Source organism: Zosterops lateralis (assembly GCF_965231275.1).
Source record: "Zosterops lateralis genome assembly, chromosome: Z".
In the NCBI taxonomy this organism is placed as follows: Eukaryota; Metazoa; Chordata; class Aves; order Passeriformes; family Zosteropidae; genus Zosterops; species Zosterops lateralis.
In genome coordinates this window covers 41,928,095-41,953,029 of record NC_139800.1, presented here as the reverse complement: position 1 = coordinate 41,953,029, position 24,935 = coordinate 41,928,095, and the positions used below count along the sequence as shown (strand labels likewise).

The 24,935-nt window shown below is 40.3% G+C and overlaps 1 protein-coding gene across 9 annotated transcripts in view; it reads left to right on the top strand.

Annotated features, from left to right (window-relative positions):
* The window catches only part of SEMA4D (semaphorin 4D), a 99,592-nt gene extending 74,983 nt beyond the window's left edge, over positions 1–24,609 (top strand). For 7 of the 9 annotated variants that reach the window (XM_083883102.1, XM_083883106.1, XM_083883103.1 and 4 more), the window contains 3 exons: positions 3,743–3,915; positions 4,138–4,181; positions 5,301–7,731. In XM_083883102.1, coding sequence (XP_083739228.1) covers positions 3,743–3,915; positions 4,138–4,181; positions 5,301–6,217 — 1,134 coding nt within the window. In that variant the 3' untranslated portion in view covers positions 6,218–7,731. Of the gene's footprint in view, positions 1–3,742; positions 3,916–4,137; positions 4,182–5,300; positions 7,732–19,544; positions 19,755–21,973; positions 22,072–22,571 lie in introns of those variants that run through there. The other 2 variants (XM_083883109.1, XM_083883110.1) reach the window with 2 other exon arrangements.
* The last annotated feature ends 326 nt before the right edge of the window (positions 24,610–24,935 follow it).

The window sequence follows — 24,935 nt, the reverse complement described above, 5'->3', positions numbered from 1 at the left end:
TTTCTTCTTTCACAAAACTTTCTTTGTACCATTTTGTGACCTTGTGACAAGGAGACCATCACTGTGTATAGAACTAAAGGCTGCATTTGTAACTCACTGTGCTGCAGCAATCACATATTGCCTGCTGCACTTCAGTATGTTTGGTAGGTGGCAAGCTTCTGAAGGTATTTAGACCTTCAAGGGGAATGGCTGGGGGAGCACAGGTATCCAGGTCTTCGCTTGGTTTCCATCTGCAGAAGCAGGAAACTGTAAGGTGTTTTAAGAAACCAATTTCAGGTTCGGAGTGATGGAAAAAAACTGACCCCTTGTGGCTACTTCAGATTTGTGAGGAAAAATCCCCAGGGCTGAGGTTAGCAGAGGAGTGGTGTGTGGTTCTGAGGAAATAGATCTAAGAAGAGGGAGCAGTCTTTTAGCTTAGAGATTCATAATTGTGTGGTTAATTGATTTCTGCTGTCCCAAATCTTGCAGACTCCTTCCTGCATGCCAGTTATGTCATGAGAGCAGTCACATTGCTGCAGCTGTGGGTGAGGACCTCTGGTGAGGTCCTGTCTGCCCAGTGGGGCACCAGCTGCAGCTCCAGCTGGGTGGCACAAGAGCTGGTGCACGCTCCAAACCTGGCAGCTGTCCTGCACTGTTTATCATTTGCTTGGTTTAATCCTAGAGTGCTTTTGTGACCATAGGAGGATGGTCACTGTGTGGAGTTGGTACGTGAGTTAGGTTCTTGCCCCTGGTTACTCAGACCTCCTCATCCATGAATAGATCTGTCTATGCCTAAAGTCACTTGTGGCATCAGTGAGGTTTTGTGGATTTCATAGAGAATGAATGCCTCTTTTGAAATAGCTAGTAGTAATACCAGCATTTGGTAGCTACCTAGTGATCCATAAGTGCTTTGGAGCTTAAGGACTTAGGAAAACTTGAAACAGCTTTTATTTTTGTGTGATATTTAATGAAATTTTGCATGTCAACATGATCAGCTCAGTGGAACAGAGCTTTATGCTGTAATTTTTACAAGCTCATCCAGCATGCTTATTTATCCTTTCATGCTTATAATAGAAAGAAAAGACAGAGTATGTTTTTGCTAGACAAACGAAAATCAGGATTAAAAATGCCAGTGCTTAGTTTTCCATAAACATGTTTGTATTATTTTTGCATTATGCATCACACTGACAACTCATTTGTATATCTGTGCAGATATGTGTTCTGTGTGTGTATATGTATACACATACATACACACATACACACGCACACAAAGTATTTGCTTAATCTGCAAAAAAAAAAAGTTTCAAATTTCTTGCTTTGACAGGAAGTTTTGGAATTTGCTCTGTCATAGAAGATAATGATAGATAGCTCTTCTAATATATATGCTAATACCCATTCTTCTAATTATGGGATTATTCCTACGCTGGCTTATTATGATTTGCCTGTTTCAGGGGAGTGCGAAGAAGGAGATGGGCATTAAGCCTGATACCAAATACACATCATTTAGCAATTTCAGCATCCACTTGGAAGGCTGCTGTAGAAGTAATGACATTGAACTTATTCCCTCTGTGTCCAGGTGCCACATACTCATTGAAGTAATGCTGCCCAGTACATTCCCACAAAACCAGAGGTCCTTTTCATTGATAGGGAGTAGGAGGTTGGGTCAGCTGCCAGAGTCATGGTAACTGACTCTGGTCATAGTACCACCCACAGTCACAGTACCACCCAAGCAGGGATTCCTGCTGCTTCCCAGCCTGAAAACACAAGTTTCTGTCACCACAGTCAGTAGCTACTGGAGTCCATCACAGAGCTGGTATTGTGTGACATGTCATGGCATCCCATAGTAGTAGACTACCACAGAAGGGTAATAATTACACTGATGGTGGGCTTTGGACCCCTCTGGAGTCAGAGTCTTTTCTGAGTGCATTTTTCAGTAGTCTCTAGATTCTTACCATATTGTGTGGAGGGTGGTGGGAAGTCAAATGAGCTTACACTAGCCCATCTTAACTTCTGCTTGACTGGAAGGAGTGTCTGGATTCTTTTTTAAATAGTTTGCTCAGCTCACTGCATGTTCTCTGAACTCTTGTATGAATGAGTTGGGAAACATGCCAAGACACTACAACCCGTGCACAGTGTTGCACTGTTGCGGTGTTATCCAGCAGAGCACTAGAGAGATGAGCAGTGCTTGGTGCACTGTGGAAGTCTTTCAGCGGACTTATGTGTCTCCATCACTGTAAACTTCCTTCTGTGAGCACTGCAGCATAGTCCAACACTAATCTGTGTTAAATTTCAGGATGGAAAATCCACTTGAACGTTTGTTTGACTGTTGTTCAAACTGTACCTTACAGCAGTGCCAGCAGATTCTTTTCTGATTATGTTTTACCTTACATTTTCCAATGTCAAGAGTTTCTCTGAAAGCTGTTTGCACACTTTATATGCAAGAAGGATTCAAACTAATCTATGCTTGGACTTGCAGCTTCCTCTAAGAGACTTACTTACGATCGTTGCATTATAGAGACTGACCTGTTGGGAATTCTTGTGGCTGATCTTCCTTACATTCTTAGTTGAAGAAGCGGAGCATGAGTGAGCCCCAAAACCTACATGCAGCCTTAAGGTGCTCTGTCAGTTCTTCTCTTAAGGCTGTTCATGATGTCAAAACCAAATGTCTGCACCTGAACATGACGTTTTTGAAGAATGTGTCTGTGCTTTAAATCTTTCCTTGGATATCTGCTCATCACTTTGTGACCATACTCATCCTGCTGGAGTCTAGTATGTCTCACTGCAGACATGACTGAGTACATTTCTGTACACTGAGATCTGTACAACTGCAGTACAGGAAAAGCAATTCCATGCTTGTATCCAGCTCATTTGCCTGACAACTGCAGTAGGGTGCTGATAAACCTGCTCAGTATTCTGCTCAGGATGAAGTCAGCCCACTGAGGTGCCATTCAGCTTTCTATGCAGAGCCTTTCAGGAGTAGTGGGTCAGTCATGATAGATTGGGGTTGAAGCCCAGGCCCCTTTCTTGAGGCTTTACCTGATAATAAGTAAAGTTAGCCATCATTTTCCCCAAGCTCTAGAAGCAAATGAGTGAAATATGGCAGCTGCCTGCCTTATAATAAGGATGAGTGTGGCCTTTTCCAGCTGTGCTCAGAGTCAGACTGCTTTGGGATCACCAGCAGCAATGGTTCAACAGCCATTGTGATTATTTTCCCCTTCTTCTAGGTGTCTTGCCAGTGCTGTTTCCTTTGAATACTGCCAGTGTTCTTCTTAAGAAGCATTTGACTCTCGTAAGGATGATGCTGATGTGGCTGCAGAGGCAGACTGGCTGAAGAGCTGAAGGCAAGGGCTGGTTTGGGTTAAAGGAGCAGCTCTCCAGCCTACTCAGTCTTGCCTACTCAGTCGTGTGTGTGCCAGCTGCAGCCTTGTCACCAGCGCAGCCTTGCCTTGCCTCAGAGAAGGATTACTGCATTCACATTTCTGGAAAAAGAATAAAGTCATAGTTAGACATGGTTACTTTCCACATACCTGTTCCAGGTTTTTGTTGTCTTTTTACACTTTCAGCGTTGCTGCACTATTTCCAAGATAACTTTCTAGAAATAAGAGCTAATCAAATGCTTACTCTCCTGAGGCACTGCTTTTACAAAAAAGACTGTATATATACAGCTCTTTAGTAACATTCATATTGTTCCATGAATTGGTTGTTTGGGTTTGAGAAAGTGATTTGCTGTGATTTTTTTTTGTTGTTGTTGTGTTTTCTTTAGGGCAGAAGATACCTCTTTGCTGGTTCAAATTCTGGTGTGGTGCAGTCTCCAGTGGCATTCTGTGACAAGTACACCACTTGTGTTGACTGTGTTTTAGCAAGGGATCCTTATTGTGCTTGGAAGCCTCTTGAAGCCTCCTGCATTGATATTTTTAAGGAAGGTGAAATGGAAAGGTAATAGTGTCTTGATTACCTTACAGTTATAATCAATATTTAATCAGTCTTGTTGGTTACTGATAATTGTAATTTTAAAAAAATTAATGTTTTCAAATACAGAGTTTTTCCCTATTCATTTGTGTCTGCTGGTGCTGTTTAGATGACTCTTACTAGTACAGAGGCATAGGCAGATTTTAGGAAAAAAGATTTGAAGTTGTAATGCTTGTCTTCTTTTTACAGGAACTGGATTCAAAACATAGGTGGAGATGCATCTTCCTGTTCTGGTGAGTAAGTCTTTGAAGAGTGCCTTCATATGTCTAGGTGGAGTGGTGAAAGAGTTTTATTTATTTCAGCTTTGCTTTTGTGATTATCTGGATATTCATTTACATTTTAATAGGTATGGGATTCTGCTTTGAATATTTGAGGATCTGTACAACCTGCATGTTGTCTTAAAAACTGTCTGTGTTTGTATGCATTTCAGTGTGCAGTGCACAACCCCCTGAAATGAATGGGGGCACCTCAACAGTGACTTGTGAATGAAAGCAATACCAGAAGTACTTCTATTGCAGAGGCCTCTATCTCTTTGATGCAGCATTTGACATTCTCCTGTGAGCTTTGACAAGTGCTTGGTTATTGCTGCTAGGTCAGATTAAATTATTCTGAAAAAAAGAGCTGGTTTTATGGTGAGAAGGGAGGGGGAACTCAGAACATGATATAGAGCAGCTGAAGTACCTTCCATAGTGCTTTAAAACAAGTAACCACAGGTCCTTTCTTTATCATGTGTGCTGCTGCCACCAGATCAAGGAGATCATAAAATGTAGTAGAGTTACAGGAGATTTTAGCTGCAGTAAAAAAAAGCTCTTAAGAGTTAGATGTACTTGATTTTTATTTCTAATCCAAGCAAAGTGTGGACTGCCATGAGAGCTTTGCTTGATATTTTTTTTGTTAACTTATGGGGTGCCATAAGCTGTGTGTGTGCTATAAGTGCAAATATCCATTTTTTTAGGTGAGAATTAGTAGTTCAGTTTCATCTTGGGTACTTTGTAGTTGCTGCTTTATTTAAAATGCACTGATTGGATATAAAGTGAGGCCAAGTACAGTATCTTTCCGAAACAGTGACTTCTCAGGTGCACACTCAGTTGTGGATAAGTGAGGTCTCACCTTTATCTAGAAGTGGAGGCCATCTTAGAGTTGAGGTGTCCTATCTCTTAGTTTGCCTTGATGTTCCACATGCAGCTTGGTATTCCACTGAGGTTCTTGCATGCTGTCCACCTGGTCTTGTGAGGTGAATGCCATAATCTTCATGCTTCCAGTAAAACTGTAACACAGTCTGGTGAAGCTGTACAGATTAGAGCAAACTGGAATCATTGCTGATACTCTGCACATTTATTTTGATGTTCCAGATAAAGTAAGAGAGAATCCCCTACAGCATACATTCAAGCATGGGAGCACAGCAGAACTCAAGTGTTCTCAAAAGTCCAATCTGGCACAGGTAGTTTGGAAGTTCAAAGATGATGTGCTGAGAGTGGAGAGTCCCAAGTACCGTCTGCTGGAGAAGGCACTGCTCATCTTCAATTTATCAGAAGGAGACAGTGGTGTTTACCAATGTTTGTCAGAAGAAAAAGTCAAAAATAAAAAATTTTCTCAAGTGCTGGCTAAGCATGTTTTGGAACTGAAAAAAATGCAGCATACCACAGTGGGCCCCACCGCGACAGCCGCACCAACAGAAGGTAATAGTGATGTGCCAAAAGTATCAGCTGTATCAACTGAGGGGTCCACTGCTCACATCTCGACCACTCACATGGTACCAGTAACGACAGCAAGGATTTTAACAAAGCCCATTGGTCCTGTCCTAACAAGTGTAGCCTCCAACACAGAGCTCTTCAATTCAATTCCTGATGCAGTCCCGGAAAAGACAATGTTCCTCAAATCAAATGATAACTTCTTGTTGATGTTTCTCTTCCTCTTCTTTTTCATTCTCTTTCTGTGCCTGCTCTCCTACAACTGTTACAAAGGCTACTTGCCAGGGCAGTGCTTGAAATTTCGCTCTGTGATGCTGCTTGGTAAGAAGAAAACAAAGTCAGATTTTTCTGATTGTGAGCAAAGTGTGAAAGAGACTCTGGTGGAGCAGGGCAGCGTCAGCCACCAGAGCGGGGAGCAGCCCAAGCCTGCGCACGACACCGGCTACGAGACGGAGCCCGACTGCGGGAACAGCCAGCTGCAGGCTGGGGATTCCCAGGCATCCCGTGAGGCCAAGGACAAGCCCTTCGACGTCAAGTGCGAGCTCAAGTACGCCGACTCGGACGTGGAGGGGGACTGAAGGGCCCCGCTGCCCCTCTCAGCGGCAGAAGTGAGCTGTGGTCCTGCGGCTGGCTATTTGAGCACGGAGAGCGTGGGTGTGACAGCTAAGCCATAGCAGGGCTTACATGTACAGCAAGCCAATTTTTGTTCAGATCTCAACAGATTAGAGAAGTGTACTTGTCTGGAGACCATGGCATCTTGTGTTGTACTGTCTTTTTTTCTGGGGTTTTTTTCAAATGGCCAGTTTCATATCTCCACTTGTTTATTCCCAATTTTCTCCCCCACTGAGCACTTTGCTCTAGTGAAGGTACTTGCTTGTTCTTTGGCCATATTCTTCAATAGAGTAAAAGTAACTTTATAATTCAGTTGGGTTTAAAAAGTACTTCAGTCTTCACATATTTTTAGTTGCCATTAAAATAAGACGTAGTTTCATTTTAATTCCAAATTGGAAATTGAGTTTAGTTTATCAGATTGGTAAATTACAGACTTTTGTCCAGATTGGGACATTTTTTTTTTCTTTGCTTGTAGTGATTGTTTTTAGTTTTATGTTTTGTGTTTTGGCACACTAGATCTCTTTAGTTGGTTAAAGTTAATTTTTTTAACTGCTCTATAAGTATCTTAGATTTTAAGGTATAATGGGGATAGCATTGCCTTGATTTGTGTAAGACTCAGGGATAATCTTGTTTAAACGCTCTTTTCTTTGCTGCTTTCTAGAAACGTAGGTACAACAATATCAGTACAAAACATGGAGTAAGTGGGGAATGGGGAAGGAGGAAACAAATGGTTTTCTTTTATTTTTTTTCCTCCCCCCACCAGCCAGCCAGCTGGACATTGTCATATTTTATTTTCTATACAAAACTGGATTTATTTTTTTTCTTTAGTTTATAGAACAGTACAGGCAAGCAACTGTCAGTTAGCAGTGACACGGAAAGAGATTTCTTGCATTGTGGAAGCAAAACAGGAATCAAGAAGAATTAACTCCAACAATTCAGCTTGTGACTCGCTGGAATGGACTGTTAAGACACAGCCTGATGAGAAAACGTTGCTGATTTTTTCTTCTTTTCAGATTCAGAAATAACTCAGCTTCTTTTTGTGACAATTACTTGCAGCATGACCCTTTCTGGATGATACCTTCACTCTCCTATGCAACTGGAGACTGAAACTGGAGCTGCTTAAACAATCAGTCCTTTGAACTGTTTATGTGAATCATGCCTGCTAACGTGAAAGTGTGCGTTTGTTCTCAGCCTGGTTCACAGCAGCACTGTTTGTCTGTAAAAGCATTTTATGTGTGCAGTACAGTCCTGAAGAGTTGTTCCTCTCACTGCTTCTTTCTGTAAATATTGCTAGAAGTAGAATACATTTTAACAGTAAATAGCAGTATGCCTGGGCTGCTTTTCTGTGTCGAACCTTCATGCAAACATAATTTAGACCATCTTAGTGTGAACAGTTTATATTTTATAAGATTCAGTTTGGTTTTATTTTTCTATTTTTAATTATGTACATATAACAGAATAAATATTAAAATAAATTGTATTACATCTTGGCTTTTCTGAAACATGACACAATGGCAGTGCTTTCCCTTTGGCAAGCACCAATGTTCCTTGTAATTTCCTTTGAGGGGAATGTAAAAACTTTGTAATTAATTTGAAGCAGCCTCTCAGCTTCAATTGAATGGGTTATAACCCAGCCTGGGGGGATGGGAAGCATGGGAGAAAAACAGCATGGGTGAAGGAGGAAAGTGCTCTTCTCTAGAGGCCATGGGACACTTCGTCTTACTACTTTTCTGAAACTCACTTGTCTTTTTGCATTATTTCTTCATTGTGTGATGTATTTCTCGCAACTTCTTTCCTTAGTACCCTCTTACTTTCTTTTCTGTCCTCTTCTGTCACACAGCCTCATCTCCTATACCTTTCCCTCCTACTGGTACCTCCTTTTTGTCCTGTGTGGGAAGTGATTCACCTCCTTCACCCACCAGTACCCAGCCTGATGTTTGGTCTAGCACAGACCCCGTAAAGGTCATGTTGTTGCCACCTTTCCTAAGTGACCAGGCACAGCATGTTAGTGTCCGCGGACCCTTCCACCTCTTCTGCCAAGCCACAGGTAAGTTGGGGGACTCCTGTAAAAGCCAGCACTTTTCTGCATTAAAGGTTTAGCTATGCCATATACTGTATAAATTTTACTTTTGTGATGTTTGTGGGAAGAGAACAAGAACAAAGAGAGAGTATTAGGATGCCAACATGCTCTTACCCAGAATAAGTCACTGTGAGTACTGTACTGTATAATGGAGACTCTGATTCAGCAATCCACTTTAGTATGTTAATAGTTGATTTTATTAGGCTCACTTGCATGCTGGAGGAATTCAGTGAATCAGGATTGCATATAGATGTGTAGCAGGTAGACATTGTCAGTGTGTATGCAGTTAAAAAATACACTTTTTAGTGGATTTGAACTATTTAACCTATTTTCTGGACCAGGTTAGTCATTCACTTTCCCATCTTACTTCAAATGGTGAAGTACATACAGTAATAACAACTTCCATTTTATAACAGATATTTTATCTGAGGTGTACAGGAGGACAAAACCATTTTTTCCATAGCAATTCAACTTTTTTTTCCAGTTTTTGTTTGGATTGTTACAAATTGCAATTTGTAGTTGCTGATTTAAACTAAATGTGATTTAATGGATCAAAACAAGTCTTGATATGTAACCTTGTTCTTTAAAAGAAGAAATTACATAGATGGAATAATTTTAAATAGTGTTGTTCCTTGTTGGCATCTCTGTTAGTGTTACGTGGAATCAGATCAAAATGCTTAAGTCTTTCTTAGCACAGATCTTAACAAAGGCAGTATTTGTATTTCCATGGCTAAAAGGAACAATAGTGAAAGGAAGGTTCTTTCACGGAATAGAATCATTTAGATTGGAAAGCACTTTTCAGCAGTAATTGGTTCACTTTTGTGATAGGCAGTTTGGAAACTTGGTTGTCCACCATGAAGAAAAAGTTACAATGGCACAATATATGTAAACAATTTGCTAATTGTGTTACAGACCTAGACTTTATTTTAGAATTACTTTTTTTTTCATCCAGCAGTGCCCATTTTAAACCTGATGCTGATGTCGCTCTTAAAAATTGTCAGTAATTGTTTTTGCCTTAGTAGTGAACTTAAGAAGGAAGGCTCAGTGTCCTAACGTCAGCATGTGGACTCTATTCCTCAGGAAGTGTAGGAGTGGAAGAAACTCTAATAACCACCTGACATCCAAGGGATGCAGTAATGGTACAGGTGGGGCTAAGTGACCCAGCTGTGGAAGTGCTTCTAATGCCTTTCATAGCAGCAAAGGACTTGACTTTCTATTATGGATAGAGTTTTTGCTCCTGTTGGGGAGCAAGGCAATTAGCAGACACATCACACTCTTCTCTTAACTAGAATTATGATTTCAGTCTTTTGATTTAAAAAACCAGCAAATGCAAACCAGCACACTAAACTGGTGCAGATATTTGCGTCTTTCTGTGTCCTGCATGTGAGGATATATTCATCCTGGGTGGGGAGTGGCTAAACAATTGCTTTTCCAAGGAGGTCTCTGTTTGGATTTGTTCAAATTTGTTCAGTGTCTGTTAATATTTCTTTAAATTACCATAGCTTTAGTGGAACTTGATTTCTCTCAGCTGTGACTATAAGGTAAAACGTGTTTGCAAGGAGCAAAAGGGTTAATTGAGACTGGCAGAGTTAAGTGTTGTGCCTGGTTATCTGCAAAAAAGGATGTGGCATCTTAATGTATGATGCGAATACATAGATGGCCACATCATCCAGTAAAAACCTCAACGCTTATTTTTAATTAAATTTCTAGCTTGTTATTTTATCAGAGCTGCTGAATCTCTTCCTTTTTTTAAATTGCAACTATCTGTTTCAAGCTGTCTGGAAACTCAGCAGGAGTCGGTGAGTTTTTTTCTCATCTCTTACTCATCTCATGTGTTTTAACCTGAGAGCTCGCCTAAGGATAAGACTTTACAACCTTTTAACTGGCTCATTTCCATAAGGTAATGTTAAGTGGATACAGCACAAACTGCTACATTTTTTCTGAAAAACAAGGTTTTTTTCAAGCATAGAATAGTCTTGCCCTTCTGGAAAAGGGAGGAATAAATCTCCCTTCACAATTTTTTTCCCAGTTTATCTCTCTTTACTCCCCCAAAGAGTTTGACATTTTTCCAGAAACCGGTCTGCTGTATGTGCATGGGCAAACATTAGGTTTCCTATGTACTTTCTCTAATGGAAATTTTCTCTACCATTACAGAATTTTTAAAACTTTTAGAGGCAGTTCAGGCAAGCTGCAAATAAATTGAACAAAATACTACACCATCTGGTTCAGGGGAAAGACAATGAGTTAGTCATGTACACACCTGCTGTATAATTTCTCTGGTGTGCTGTGTTGAAATTAGGTATAGTAGGAACAGGTTTTCTTTGGAGTTTTGGTTCTGCTCGAAGATATTTTATTGGCACCTCCTCCCTCAGCTCCAGAGCAGTATCTCCATGTACACAAATTCACAAAGAAAACTAAAATATAGTGAGTGTGCTCTGCAACAGTTCAAATGCTTTTATAGTCAGAAACGCTGCAGAACACTCTACTTAACCTGCAGATAGAGCCTCTCTGCGTCCATGGTGTCAAGATGACTCCCTCCTTTAGTTCATCTGCAGCTGGAGATCTTACCTACTGGATTGTTTTCAGTCTTGGTAAAAAAAATCCCAGTGGTGTGAATATAAAAGTTCTGTGAACTTGGAAATACAGTTTCAAGAAGTTGTTATTTCATGGAGATACTGAGATGGGTATCTGGTAACACCCACATACAAGGCTTGTTCCCTGTGGTTATGCTATTTTAGAAAGGAGTACAAGAAAGTTTCCCACATTTGTGGAAGGAAAGATCCATAACTTGGAAGAATCAAACTGCAAGTGGTTCACTACAGAGTCCTCTCTGGAGGAGCCTGAAGTTGCACTGAAAGACATGCAGAAGGGTGGGAAAATACAAAATAAAACACAGTGAAAATACACAATGCAGTGCACTGCACTTCAGGAGGACTGCTGCAGACCGACTTAAGACTCTTGACAAAGCACCTGCAGAGGGAGTCTGAAAGAAAACAGCCCCAGGCTTGTCCAGGTGGCTGAGGGCTGCCTGTGCTGTGTCACCAAGTGCTGGTGCATTGCAGGTCTCAGCAGAAGGGCTCAAAAGCCCATACACCCAGCTGCACCTGATTTTTTTCTTTTTTCGTCCTAGAGGAGGAAGTCGCCCGTCAGAGACTGCCTTAACCATGGCAATGAGTAATTCATTCTTGGGTGAGGTGTTTTTGCATCATTTGCATGATTGCATCAGTCATGGTGCCCTGGGGTGGCCTAGTTTGGTGTAGAGCTCAGTCAGGAGAGGCACGAAGATGTGCAGCTTCCAGAGCAGAATGAGCCTGCCTAGGAACGTTCTTTGTGCTGGACAAATGTTTGTCCAGAATGACAAATGACAGCATTTCAATTACAGTATGTCGGTATCTTATAATGGACTTTACTTGGGTTGTTACTTTTCTGTTCTTACAAGAAGAGAAATATCAAATAGCAGTTTTTCATACACTTATGCTTTATAACCAGTTGAAGCTTTAAGTGGTTCTTAATTATGGCTATAAACAGATACAGTTTGACTTTTTGAAACATGATAATGATTTAACTGGTAGCCTTGAAAGGAAAAGCTCTGCATCTTCCAGGATAAATCAATCCACCGCACAAATATTTGTAAACTTTATAAAATTTTCAAATTTTTATGCAGTATATTTTGAGATTTACACAGCAATGCTTTCCAGAAGCTATATCTATTACTTTAATATGTATGCTTAATAAATGGTTGTTTTACCTTTTTGTGGGAATGGTAAGTTTACACTTTGTTAAACAGTTTCATATCTCACTTTATGAATTGTCTTCTTTACAGACCTTTGGTGTTTTATCACACATGCTTTGACTTAATTGCATTGTCTTTGGATACAGTTATCTCATAGCTGTAAGAGTTATCTCTGTTAATTCATAATTTTGTGGTTTTGTACCATTTTTTTAAATTAATTTTTCACTGACTAAACATTGCTTAACAGCACCATGGTACTACAAAACCTTTTCTGTGTGCAGATCTCTGACATTCCACCTGTTTATTGTTATTTGGAATGCATCTAGAAGACAAGTTGAAAAATCAAGATTGTTTTTAGTATACAACAGTCTTGGAAATTTTATAAAATTTGGTAAATATTGCAGATCTATTTTACATAAAACTCACAGACATTAAAGATACCCTTATTACTTTAGATTGTGATACCTTAGGAGTGTAATTCTCTTACTGTAGTGCTGGCATTTCTTTATTCAGACATGGGGCCTGCTGAGACCCTCATAGCTAAGTCAGCATGCAAAACCAACAGCATTTAACACCTTTGTAAGTGTTGCTGTTACCTGAGCTCTTACGGCTTCCTTCATAGTGACTTGGGCAATAAAATTGAAAATTATTTTATTAAGATTGTGACATGGATGATGCATTCGTAAGTTCTGGCATCAGCAGTAGATTTTGAAACATTTCTGGAGAAATTTCATTCACTGTGCAGTTCTATGTGTAGAGGCTGTGGTCAAGCTAAAACATATGTGGAAAGGTATGAAGGTATGCACCAAGAATGCCTTTTCAGGCTTTTGTTGCTGTTGTGGGTTTTTTTGTTTTTGTTTGGTTGCCTTTTTGTTGTTGTTGTTGTGGTTGGTTGGTTTTATTTTGTTTCAATTTTGTATTAGTTCTCCAGTAAAGACTACAATAAATTCAGTGTAAAAATATTTCAATCACAAGGCAAATTAAAAAGCATCAGGCATAAAATTAAAAAGGAGAGAGCAAGGAAGAGTAGAACCAAAAGTGTCTTGTTGTTTTTCCTCAGAAGATTTTGTTGATCTATCATTTTCCTACATTTCACAGTGTGCAGCTGACTGCACTTGTACAGGTTTTTCCTGTGGAATGAATAATAAGGTGCAGTTGGGAAACATCTTGTGTGGCTTTTGGTAGTTTTATAAATGTTTAAAGCATAAAGACCCTAAAATACCTTGGGAGATTGAGTCCACTAAGGGCTAGCAGCTGTAGCCTGCAGCGATTACTGCTGTTGTAGTCTGTGTAAAACCCTTGAAGCTGCACTTGTGCTGCAGTGTGTCCTGTGCACACCAGTCAGTGTTTTGTACAGTTACCACTAAGTCTTACAGGCTGCATGCAGCTCGTGTCAGTAGAGGGCTTGGGGAAATGAAGCCATTGCATGGTTTTCAGAGTTTTCTGCTGTTATCCTTACACAGTTTGAATAAGCCACCTTTTTGAGAGAGCAACTTGTCAAAAACTCTGTTGAGGCCAAGGAGAAGAGCTGGCACCTCTGTGCAGGAGTACCTCTGTGAAGCAGCAGCTTTGCTGTTTAGTTCAGCTCTTCAGCTGGCTTGGGGATTGGGTGCTGCATGGGCTGAGGAACTGCCTGGGTCACAAAATGGGCAGTATTCTGCATTTGAATTTAATGTACACAATTTTGGGAGACTGCAAGGGAGCAGAATCCGTATCAGCTTTTGTAGTGTGACTAGGTGTGTATAAAAGGAGAAGCTTGCTTCACATTGTGGTCTTTGAGACCCAAATGCCTTTTGGGATGTCATCTCTCAGGAGGGAGAGGGATTCCCTTAGCTGTGTATTTTCTTCTCTGTACCATTTGTTCACAAAAGTTTACTCAATCTCACAGTGTAGCCTTTCTTTTTTTGCAATTCAGCATAAATATTTCAACTTTTTCTCCTTGCTAATCTGGAATTCTTGATTCAGTAATTTCTCAGCTTGAAGCAGTACACTGGTAATAACTGCTACACCCTGGCCATGATTGAGCAGCTGTATTTCCCAGCCCTGCGTAGTGAGATGTGATGGGTTTGCACTGGTATTGGAATTTAGACCATACCCACAATTTTACAGTTTTCCTCAGAACATCTTGTTACCCCCTTCCAGCCAGGATTACAGCCTGACTACCCACAGACTTGTTTTTCTTCCCCATGAGAGCTACAGCCTGTAGACTTGTAATTAATAATCTGTTGGTGTGGTGGTTGATAAGCTGAGTACTAATTTAGACCAAAGCTGTCATCTTTTTTTAACTATTTCAGCAGAAACTGCTACCAGAACTGTCTCAGCATTATTGTGTGCATTATCCCCACAGTGGAGATGAAAATCTCATTTTTATCTCAGTTCTCTTCCTGCTAGATCTACTTGGCAAGAGAACGGGAGTGATTTTTGGAGAGCATGTTACTTCTAAAACTGTGTTTTTCAATTTTCTTCAATTTCTTTTAAAACTTAACATAATAGCCTTTTTAGCTGAATAGGATGGCCAAAGTAATTAGGCAAACACAAAGTGCTAGGGAAGTTTAAACTGGACATCTGGAAAAAGTTGTTCATAGTAACTGTGTGTGGGCATTGGAATGAGCTGCCCAGGGAGGTGGTGGAGTCACCATCCCTTGAAGTGTTTTAACGAATGACTGGATGCAGAACTTACTGCTGAGCTCTAGTGATAAGGTGGTGTTAGGTTATATGTTGGACTTGAGGGTCTCAAAGGTCTTTACCAATGCAGTTAATTCCATGATACTGTTAAAGTGGATCTAATTTTTTTTTTTTTTTTTTTTTTTTTTTTTTTTTTTTTTTTTTTTTTTTTTAAATAGTCCCTGGTTCTAGGTTACTAGTGCTTAATCAGTTGGGGTTTTTTTTCCCCTCAGACAATTATCTAGGTTCCAATTGCCAAACCTTTTTCTGGACATCCTCAGAGAGCATCTGAATAAATACATGAACAGTTACCAGTTGAATTTTTATCTAATGGGTCAGTCAGCCATTTTCTCAACCTGCTTTTAAATTCCACTCTGAGAAGGTGGATGCCATGTCCTGATTGCACCTACGTGTGCTGTGCATCACCACTAGTGACTAGTGCTGCTTCCAGCTCTTACATGGTTCACGTTTTGTAAGAAGCACTTCTTGCTTTTCATCTGCCATAATAAGGCTGCATCAGCTTGTGGTGGTGATGTTACACAAAGGGATGGATAATTTAATGAAGCATCAGGTGTCTGAAGGACATCATGAATACTTCAGTGTGAAATACCTGGTATTGGAAGTTAATAATCTTTGGCATTTCAGAGAGGTCTGTTTTCTTGGCTTTTTAAAGGGACTTTTTTCCCACTGCTATCAAGCTTGTCTTCTAGAATGAATTGCCCTACTTCAAGAATCAGACACCAACCAACAAAACTACAAAAAAATATGCACCCCAGATATAGGGTGTATAGGCTATGTAAGTTGCACACTACTTTCAGAAATGCTTGTCTCAATTTAAAGATTTCTGCCCTCTCCCCCTCTCCCCCCCCCCCCCCCCCCCCCTTCCAATCAACTACTCTCTGATGGCTTCATTTCATACTGATTTATTATTTTGGTATTAGCAATGACTCAGACTCCTACAACTCAAGAAACGGTGACCAGCCGTCTTTCATTCACACACTGAGTAGTGCTGGTGGTAATGTTTCATATTAATGATTGACTAACCTCTTCTTGGGCTAACTTTGATGTTAATTTAAAAAAAAAAGCCTTCCTGCATGCAGATTATAGTGCCTTTTAAAAAGTTAATCCCTGCTCCAGATGAGCGCTTCCTGTATGATAGTGGTTTTCAGAAATCTGGGATGTTTGCTTCAGTAGCATTCAGCAAAGCCACAAGCTTGATAACAAGCACTAAATCCAGATGCCATTCATAATCTGATGCACATGGTGAGCTTTGAAAGAGGTTTTGGTGTGTGTTGGGTTATACGAGGGAGGTTTTTTTTTTGTAAACCTGAACTTCCTATCCATGTGGATTGCCTCTGGTAGCAGTTCCTTGTCTAGGTTATAGGAATTTTTGTAAAAGACTTTTCGTTACCCTAGCAGAATTTCTCTTTGGGATACCTGTCCTTTATCTTCACTGGATTTTAATTTTGCTGTCAACTTGAAGTTATTAGCTGGGGTGTAGGTTTTCTGATGGGTCCTGCTTTTGTACCAACTCCCCTGTCTTTGAAGTGTTTCTATGAGTATAGGGAGCCTTATTCAAATGCTACCCTTCAAGAACTGGCTTAGGAATGAGGGAGACTCTGTGCTGAACCATCACTGCTCAGGTTTTACAGCGCAGCTTCACTGGGCTGCTTTGGAAATGTCTCCACAGCTCTCTGCAGATGGCAGGCCTTGGCACAAGGAGCCAGTTCGGCTGTTGCTCCCTCTTGCTCCCCCTGCGTTACGTCACTGAGCTGTGCTTAATCCATAATCTGCTCCTTTTAAATTAGTGTCTCCAAACTGTCATGAAAACCATATGTCTATCAGGATGTGATGCAAATATGGCAAATGCTTGAATTGGTCCAGCTTAGCAGGACACATCCCCATGCTGCTCTGAATCTGTAGCTGTATACTTCAGTTCTTTAAGTCTGATTTTATTTACTTACTTCTTTTAACAGTAGGTCAAATTTACAGCAATAACCCAGTGAGTGCAGTCGCACAGTAGGTAGAAGATTGCAAGGAGTTGCAGTGGTTTGAGTTTCTTTGCTAACAGTGGTGGTTGAACTTTTTGTCTCATGGAAAATATTGAGGAAAAACTCAGCCTGGCTATTAAATACATGGGTTTCGTAGCCCAGTCTGATTTGACGTAGGTCAGAGAACCCATTCTGCTGGCAGGAACTCTGGCCATTACTACCTGGGCATTATCATTTCATTCAAAACTACAGAAAACAGAGAAAATTAAATCTATGTGGGAAAGAAGCAACCAATTCCACAGATACTGGAAATTTTGAAGGGCTTATCCAAGGAAAATTCGGATAATGCCACAAAGCTTCTTGTGTTTTTATTTGATAACTGTTAATTCCCCTTCTAAAATTATGAAGGTGGTTTTCACCTTCAGTCAGGTTTCAGTCAGGTGAAGCTGACTTTATTTAATCGCATGTAATTAGTGTAGTTTATTGAAGCAATGTTTTTGAAGTTAGTTGTTTGAAATACATTTCATGGCTGGTTAGACAGTGACTTATGTAACTAGCTTGATGTGCTGTTTAATTCTCTGCTTGATTATTATGTTTTAATAAAATTTAATTTTTTTAAAATTTTGCAAGCATTCGTAACATGGATGGCAAAGTAAGTATATCAGGTCAGAAAATTGTACTTTAAAGCTTGCACTAGACATGTAATTAATTTGTATTATAGTGACAGTAATAAAAAGAGGAGAGTATTTGTTTCTATTATTTTCCTTTATCTTCAAAAAATACTTCTCTAACCATTACATCTGAGCCTTAATTTCTCACCATAGAGTTGTAGAAAATTTGCATTTAACAAATGTGATTGAAAATTTTTGCAGATGAAACTGTTTCACAGTGTAATTTTTTCTATTGATCCATCCTGAAAAATCAAAATAGAGAAGGTAATTGGCTGAAAATTGGAAACAAGCTGCACTGAAACAGGATCAGGAAAACTCTGAGTACTGCTTGCACCTAGATTTTGCTGTCAACCAGTGTAAGTGGGGATGAGTGTGTATCTTGGGATTTCTAGTGCTTCTGACTGCACAGAAAAACAACAGAAGAGTAAAATTGTCTAATCGGAGTAAAGGGTCTAATCGGAACCAACAGAGCTTGCAATATTTCATGTATGAGGAAATTGCTGCATTTTAGTCTCTTAATGAAATGTGGATGTAAGCTGAAATTCTGGCAGATTTCCAGCACAATTGGGATCTTCAGCACTGGAAAACAGAGCAGGTTCTCTGGTGTGACTAGTACATCTGAAGTATTTTAGAGAAGTATCCTCTACTAAATGTGCCACTTCCTTGCATGACTCTAAAACGGCACTTAGGGATTTTGATTTTTTTTTGCTGTGCTTGCAGTTACTGTTCCTCCCATGTGTCCAAATTCCAACTTCAGCTTTAGGTTACTGAAGTAATTTATCCCTCATTCCAGACTTCCCATGAACTTAGTGACATGTCACCTATCTGCTGATAACAGTAGAATGAGTGCAATCATCCATAAAATACCTTTTTAAAAAAAAAGAGCATGTACTAGACCAGCTGTTTTTTAGTTCAGTGTATGCTTGCCCTTTCTGCTTGGTTAGAGTTGCAGTCAGCTGTTCAGGCTGTGCCACTTACCTCAGAGAAACTCTGCAATGCTTTATATCACTCACCCTTACCCTTACTGCTAATTTATGTGCCCATATTTGTGAGAGATTTGGAAATAAAACTTAGGAGTTAAGAATTAAATACAATACACAACATAAAAACATCTACTATGTACAAATATGTAATATGTACACAAATGTAAAAAATAGTTGGATTTTTTTCTGCATAATTATCTAAAACTTAATGATAGAATTGTATTTTTCTAGGAAAAAAATGCCACATCAACTTGCAATATGAAGTGCTTACAGTAAAAGCTGTAGTAGGTTCTGTCAAGACATTTGCAACAATAGTTGATTTTCTTTTTACCCCAAATTTCTCTTCTATCTTCTCTTGCAAAGGCTAGTCTGGATCCTAGGCCCAGAGGGAGAAATACTCATGTTTTAAACATCAGAATTATAGAGTTCTCAGCTTGGCCCAGATGTCTGTATTTTAAATGAAAAGGTTCTAATGCTGCCAAGTGCACTTCAGCCAACCTTGCTAGCTAGTTTTCTGGGAACAGCTGTTCTGTCCTTCAGGCTACTGTCAATCTCTGATTTATTCAAATGTTGCCCTTGCAGGTTAAGACAAATAATAGTAACAAGGCTAAAATATTAAATTGCTCTTTGTTGTTGATCCAAGCTTCTTTCAAGTTCTGTCTTGCTTAAGTGCCTGCTGTGACTGCTGGTTCTGTGCTTTTTCCAATTCTACTTCTTTCATTACTAGTTCCAGCATCTTTGGCGCACTGAGTTTTCCCCTCCTGGCCTTTTTTTCAGATTCTGCAAGGCATGTCTCAGGTGGTTTCAGCTTTGTACCAGGACCCAGTTTGGGCAGCAGTAGGCAATGTGTCCTAGTGCTACAGGAGTTTGCATAGGCAGATGGTGCTGGTGTTCATTCATCATTGGCTCTTACTGTGTGTGCTAAGTTCCTCATTGTGAGAATCCATACAGAATTCAATACAAACCTACAACTTTGGCTTGAACCTAAATTTCCAGTGCTAGCTACTCTTTATCCCAGGTTTTTGGTACCCTGAATTTCAGCTGAAGAAACATAAGAAACATTTCAATCAGCCATTTATCTTTTTAAGCCTAATCGTGACGTGATGGGGTTTGTTTTCTTTTCAAAGACTCATCTTCTGTTTTCTTACAGAATAACCTGGTATTTTTACAGGTCCAGATAACTCCTACTTTGTCTGGAAGAAAAACAGACAAAAAATGAAGGCATGCATCACGGAGCAATCTCACATGCTGCTGGATGGCAGAGTACATGTTCTCAGCTGGGTGAAAGATTCAGTATCAGAAAACACAGAATACAGATGTTCATTCATCTCAAAAGCTGGGAACGCAACATCAAAAGTGCTGATCACAGTGGAAGATGAAGGTAGACTTGTTTCAAGTGTATGCTGTGTTTCCCTGACCCTGATATGGGTAAAGCTCTGTAACAGTCACCCATAAAACATGCACACCTAAAGATGGTAACTTGCCTACTGTACTAGTCTGCACTTCGTTTATGAAAACATTTTAGAGCCATAAAAACTCCTTCCTCTCCCCCTCCCTCAACAGACTCATTAAATTAGCACTTATGATCTAGAAGTCGAACCAAAACCTGATAATTTAAAAAACCTGAAAATCAAATGAGTAATACAGAGCTAAAAATAAATACTGTGATGGAATTTTGCAGGGTAATGTAGAAAAATTCTTAATTCATAAGGACATAAGGAAATCAGATGGGAAAGAGAAACCCTCACTACACTGGATTTTTAAAACTGCATGATTACATTCTGAAAAACTGGCAAATAGACCAAGATGCAGTAACATACCCCTCCTTAAATTACAATTGCAAGGAAATATAAGCAACTCTTGATTAAAATTATGTGGCATCTACATATGGCTGAAGGATCAGACCCAACCAGCACAGTTTTAGGAGGGGTAGGTTGTGTTTGACCAGCCTAGTCTGCTTTTATGACTAGGTGACCCACCTGGTGGATGTGGGAAAGGCTGTGGATGTTGTCTACCTGGACTTCAGCAAGGCCTTTGACACTGTCTCCCACAGCACACCCCTGGATAAGCTGGCAGCCCAGGGCTTGGACAGGAGCACTCTTTGCTGGGTTAGGAACTGGCTGGATGGCTGAGCCCAGAGAGTGGTGGTGAATGGTGCTGCACCCAGCTGGCAGCCAGTCACCAGTGGTGTTCCTCAGGGGTCTGTGCTGGGGCCTGTACTCTTTAATTAAAATCTTCACTGATGATCTGAATGAGGGGATTGAGTCCACCATCAGCAAATTTGCAGAGGAGACCAAGTTGGTGGGAAGTGTTGACCTGTTAGAGGGTTGGAAGGCTCTGCAGAGGGACCTGGACAGGCTGGATTGATTGGCCATATCCAGAAATAGGAGGTTCAGCAAGACCAAGTGCTGGGTTTTGGACCAAGTCCCAGCATTGTGGCCACACTTTCGCCACAACAACCTCTAGCAGCAGCACTGCAGGCTGGGGTCAGAGTGGGTGGACAGTGCCCAGGCAGAAAGGGACCTGGGGGTGCTGGTGACAGCAGCTGAACATGAGCCAACTGTGCCCAGGTGGCCAAGAAGGCCAAGGGCATCCTGGCCTAGATCAGGAATAGTGTGTCCAGCAGGACAGTGGCAGCAATTGTCCCCCTGTACTGGCACTGGTGAGATCACACCTTGAGTTCTTTGTCCAGTTCTGGGCTCCTCAGTTTAGGACGATGATGGAGTGTGAGGCTGAAATGCTTGGAGCATGTCCAGAGAAGGGCAGCAAAGGCTGGTGAAGGGTCTGGAGCACAAGTCCTATGAGTAATGGCTGAGTGAGCTGGGGGTATTTAGCCTGGAAGAAAAGGAGGCTCAGGGGAGACCCTGTCACTCTATAGTCACCTGACAAGAGGGTGCGGCAGGGTGGGGGTCAGCCTCTTCTCCCAAGACAAGTGAACACAGACTTAAGCTGTGCCAGAGGAGGTTTAGGCTGGACATTAGGAGGAATTTCTTCACAGAAAGAATAAATATTGGAATGGGCTGCCCAGAGAAGTTGTGGAGTCAGTGTCCCTGGAGATGTTTAAGGAAAGACTGGATGTGGTGCTGGGTGCCATGGTCTGTTTGACAAGGTAGTATTTGATCATAGGTTAGATTCAGTGATCTCAGAGGTCTTTACCTGATTGATTTTGTGATCCCATGATTACTGAAAAATGAGGAATACTAACTGGACATGTCCATCATGTCACCTGTCCATCTGTTAATTGGTCCTCTCCAACATGTCAGTCTTCTCCCCAGGCTTATGATCTATCTGGAGCATTCCTGTCTTGTTAGATGGGTTTGAACTAATTTTTAGGTCCTATCTTCTAGATCTCAAATCACAGGTAATGATAGTAAAGCTGTTTTTACTCTGGAGGCTAGTTATTTAGCTGCACAGTGTAAGATACATAACCATTTCAACAGAACTTACTGCCAAATAACATTGAAAGGGTGTAGAGCAAAATAAAAGACAGGATGGAGGTTCCTTCTAGCCACTTTCCTGCAGGACAGGCAGTGCTGAATCTGATCAGGTACTGACTTCTGCCTTTATATGGTTATGCAATCATCCAATTTCCATTCTCAGACAGTACTGGTCAGGATGCATGGACCAAAGAATTTGATACCTGGAGAAGTGCCATCAGTGAACACGACAAGATGATGCAAAACTGGAGGAAAACATGGGTAAGACTTTTTATAAACTGCCTCTTGCACTTCTAAAACTGCATGTATTTATATAACAAAATGATCAGTGTTCCTGTACGTGTCATCATTCTTGACCCTCTCAGCAGTCTGTTCTATGTATGACATTTATTCCAGTTATATCAGCTTGTTCCTTCCAACCACTAACAAAGTGCCCATCAGTCAGTAGCTCTCTTCTTGCCCAAAACAATAAGTCTGTGTATAGTGAATAGAGCAGATCAATTTCATTACATCTGCAGACTAACGGGATTGTGAAGACTACTCGACTTCATAAATGGTACTGTCCATGAAATCTGACCTTTTTTAAAAAAAAGTTCATACCCATCTATTACTATTTTTTCCAACAGTTAGAACAAAGATCACTTTTGAAAACCTTAGATACTATGTGTTTGCTGCTTGTGGAACAGTTAGTATAGGCAACCTTAAGCCTCGTTTTCATTTTTAGAGTGGTATTAACACATGATTCTGAAATTCTTCTTCAGGAGACCTGCAACAAGAGAAACAGCCTCTAATGGATAAAGGAATGAACAGGCTAGAAGGAGAACTGTATGGAAATTAAAGAGTACCTGCTACTCTTAATATAGTATTTGGAGATGTCTTTGCAAGTGTTAGTGCTGACATTAAAACCAATATTCAGGAGAATCACCTCAAGCATGAAGTGGAATGGGATATTCTTACTGCACCAAAGAATAACTGAACTAAGTTACATGGTACAAGAGAGGCCACCCATCCCATGCTGCAACCATCTCTGGTTTGCTGATATAAGCTATTTCAATTTAATAAAAAACAGAAATAAATAAATAATATTCTTAATAAAGAACAGCAAGACTTGTGCTGTTCAAAGATTATAACATAATGTTTTCTGTTTGAGTTCATTAAGCCAACCAGATAATTTTGGGCTCGAAGATCTTGGCATATGATTTAGAAATTAGGATGTGGATCACATTTATTTAAAGGCATTTCAACTTGTACACTTACATTTATTTTACTATGTTTACCCTTACATTGCCAGTGTTTTGAAAAGCATTCCTTTCTAGTGTCAGCAAGTTCATTTGTTCAAACATATTTCCTTTGGTAATTGTGCTGGGCTTATTTCCTTAATAGTGGCTGGTATGGGGCTGTTTTGGATTTGTGCTGAACACAAGGTTGATAATGGAGAAATGTTTTTGTTATTGCTGAGCAAGGCTCACACAGAGCCAAGGCCTTTTCTGCTTTCTGCACTGCCACAATGGCAAGGAATTTGGGGATGCGTGGGAGGTTAGGAGGGGACACAGCCAGAACAGGTGACCCAAACTGACCCATGGCTATTCCAGACCATGTGACATCGTGCTCTATGATATAAAGGCAGGGGGGCACATATGGAGTGTTGTCATTTGTGTTCCCAAGTAACTGTTATATGTGATGCTTCCTTGGAGATGGCTGAACATCTGCCTGCCCATGGGAAGCACTGAATGAATTCCTTGTTTTGCTTTGCTTGTGTGCATGGCTTTTGCTTTTCCTATCAACTGTCATCATCTCAACCCACAGGTTTTCTGGCTTTTACCCTTCTAATTTGCACCCACTGAGAGAGGCTGGGTGGTGCCTGATTGCTGGCTGGGCTTAAACCATGACAGTAATAAAGTTTCTATACCAAATAAAGAAGTTCTGACTAATGCTTAAAATACAGATAGATTACAAACTACGCAACAAGACTCTTTAGTTTTTGCAAATTCTTCTACTATCTTTGAGATAATGTAGCTTAAAAATTCTATGCTGAAGGAATTCAAAGGTCATTCCTTAGGATGATCAAGTGCAGACTGAAAATGTGAGGACCTACACTATTCACAGTAAAAGTGTTCTACCGCATTACTGCTCAGAGTTTTGTCCTTCTGCATCTAAGAAACAAAAGCCTGAGGTATAAATCCAATTTTCTCTATTATCTGCTCAATGGATTTCAACAATCTGGAAGCAAGATGTTCCCTAATAATCAATCAGCCCAGGCAGAGAGCTGCTTTGAGCAATATCAGAAGCTTCATACTCATCCCTAAGTTCTCTCCTAACTGGTAAGATTTAAATTACAGTGTTTCCTACATTAATGAAAGCAGTCTTCTCATACTAAGACTTGAATGGGTTTTTTTTCTCAGTATCAGACCACCTTGCCACACGCATGCAGGGTGAAAACTCTTTTTTTCCCCTACTTTTCTAAGCCATTTTCCCTGTTTTTCACATAGACATTTCATCAATGCTGATGCATTGATGCATCTGATACCACCATAGATAATTTTTTTTTCATTTGTTCTCAAAGATTTTTTGTTCTCAGGACCACTATTTGTTCTCAGGACTTTCCTTGAATTGTCTCTCCTCAATTTGTCCAACTGATTTGGAGCACACTTAAGTTTAGTTCTGTGGAGCTGAGTGGGAATATAAAGTAAGACATGGGTCACGGTTATGGATGACATAGCTAAGCTTTGCTTTGTTTCTGCAGGAATTTACAATTTACTGCAAGTAGTAAAAAGTTGCCAAATTTTTTGTTTAGTTCATTGGGGGGGGGGGGGGGGGGGTGGGAATTAACAAAAAAATATCTGTACCAGCATTAGTAACCATGGCTGTGACACCTTATAGTAATTTTTTTATATACTCTCTTAGGAACTGGAAATGAAGTTCCTAAGATTGTGAATGACCTATTAATGTTTCTGAAGTTTTATGCTCTTCTACAGTAAGACAAAATAGAAAACAAGGTTAAAAACCAGACTTCTTTACCAACTGGTCCTCATTCCATGCAGTGACTGGGTTTAGCAGTTCCAGATTTTTAGAAGTATATCCAAGTGGCATAGGTACAAATGAAAAAATCACATCTTACCTTTGCA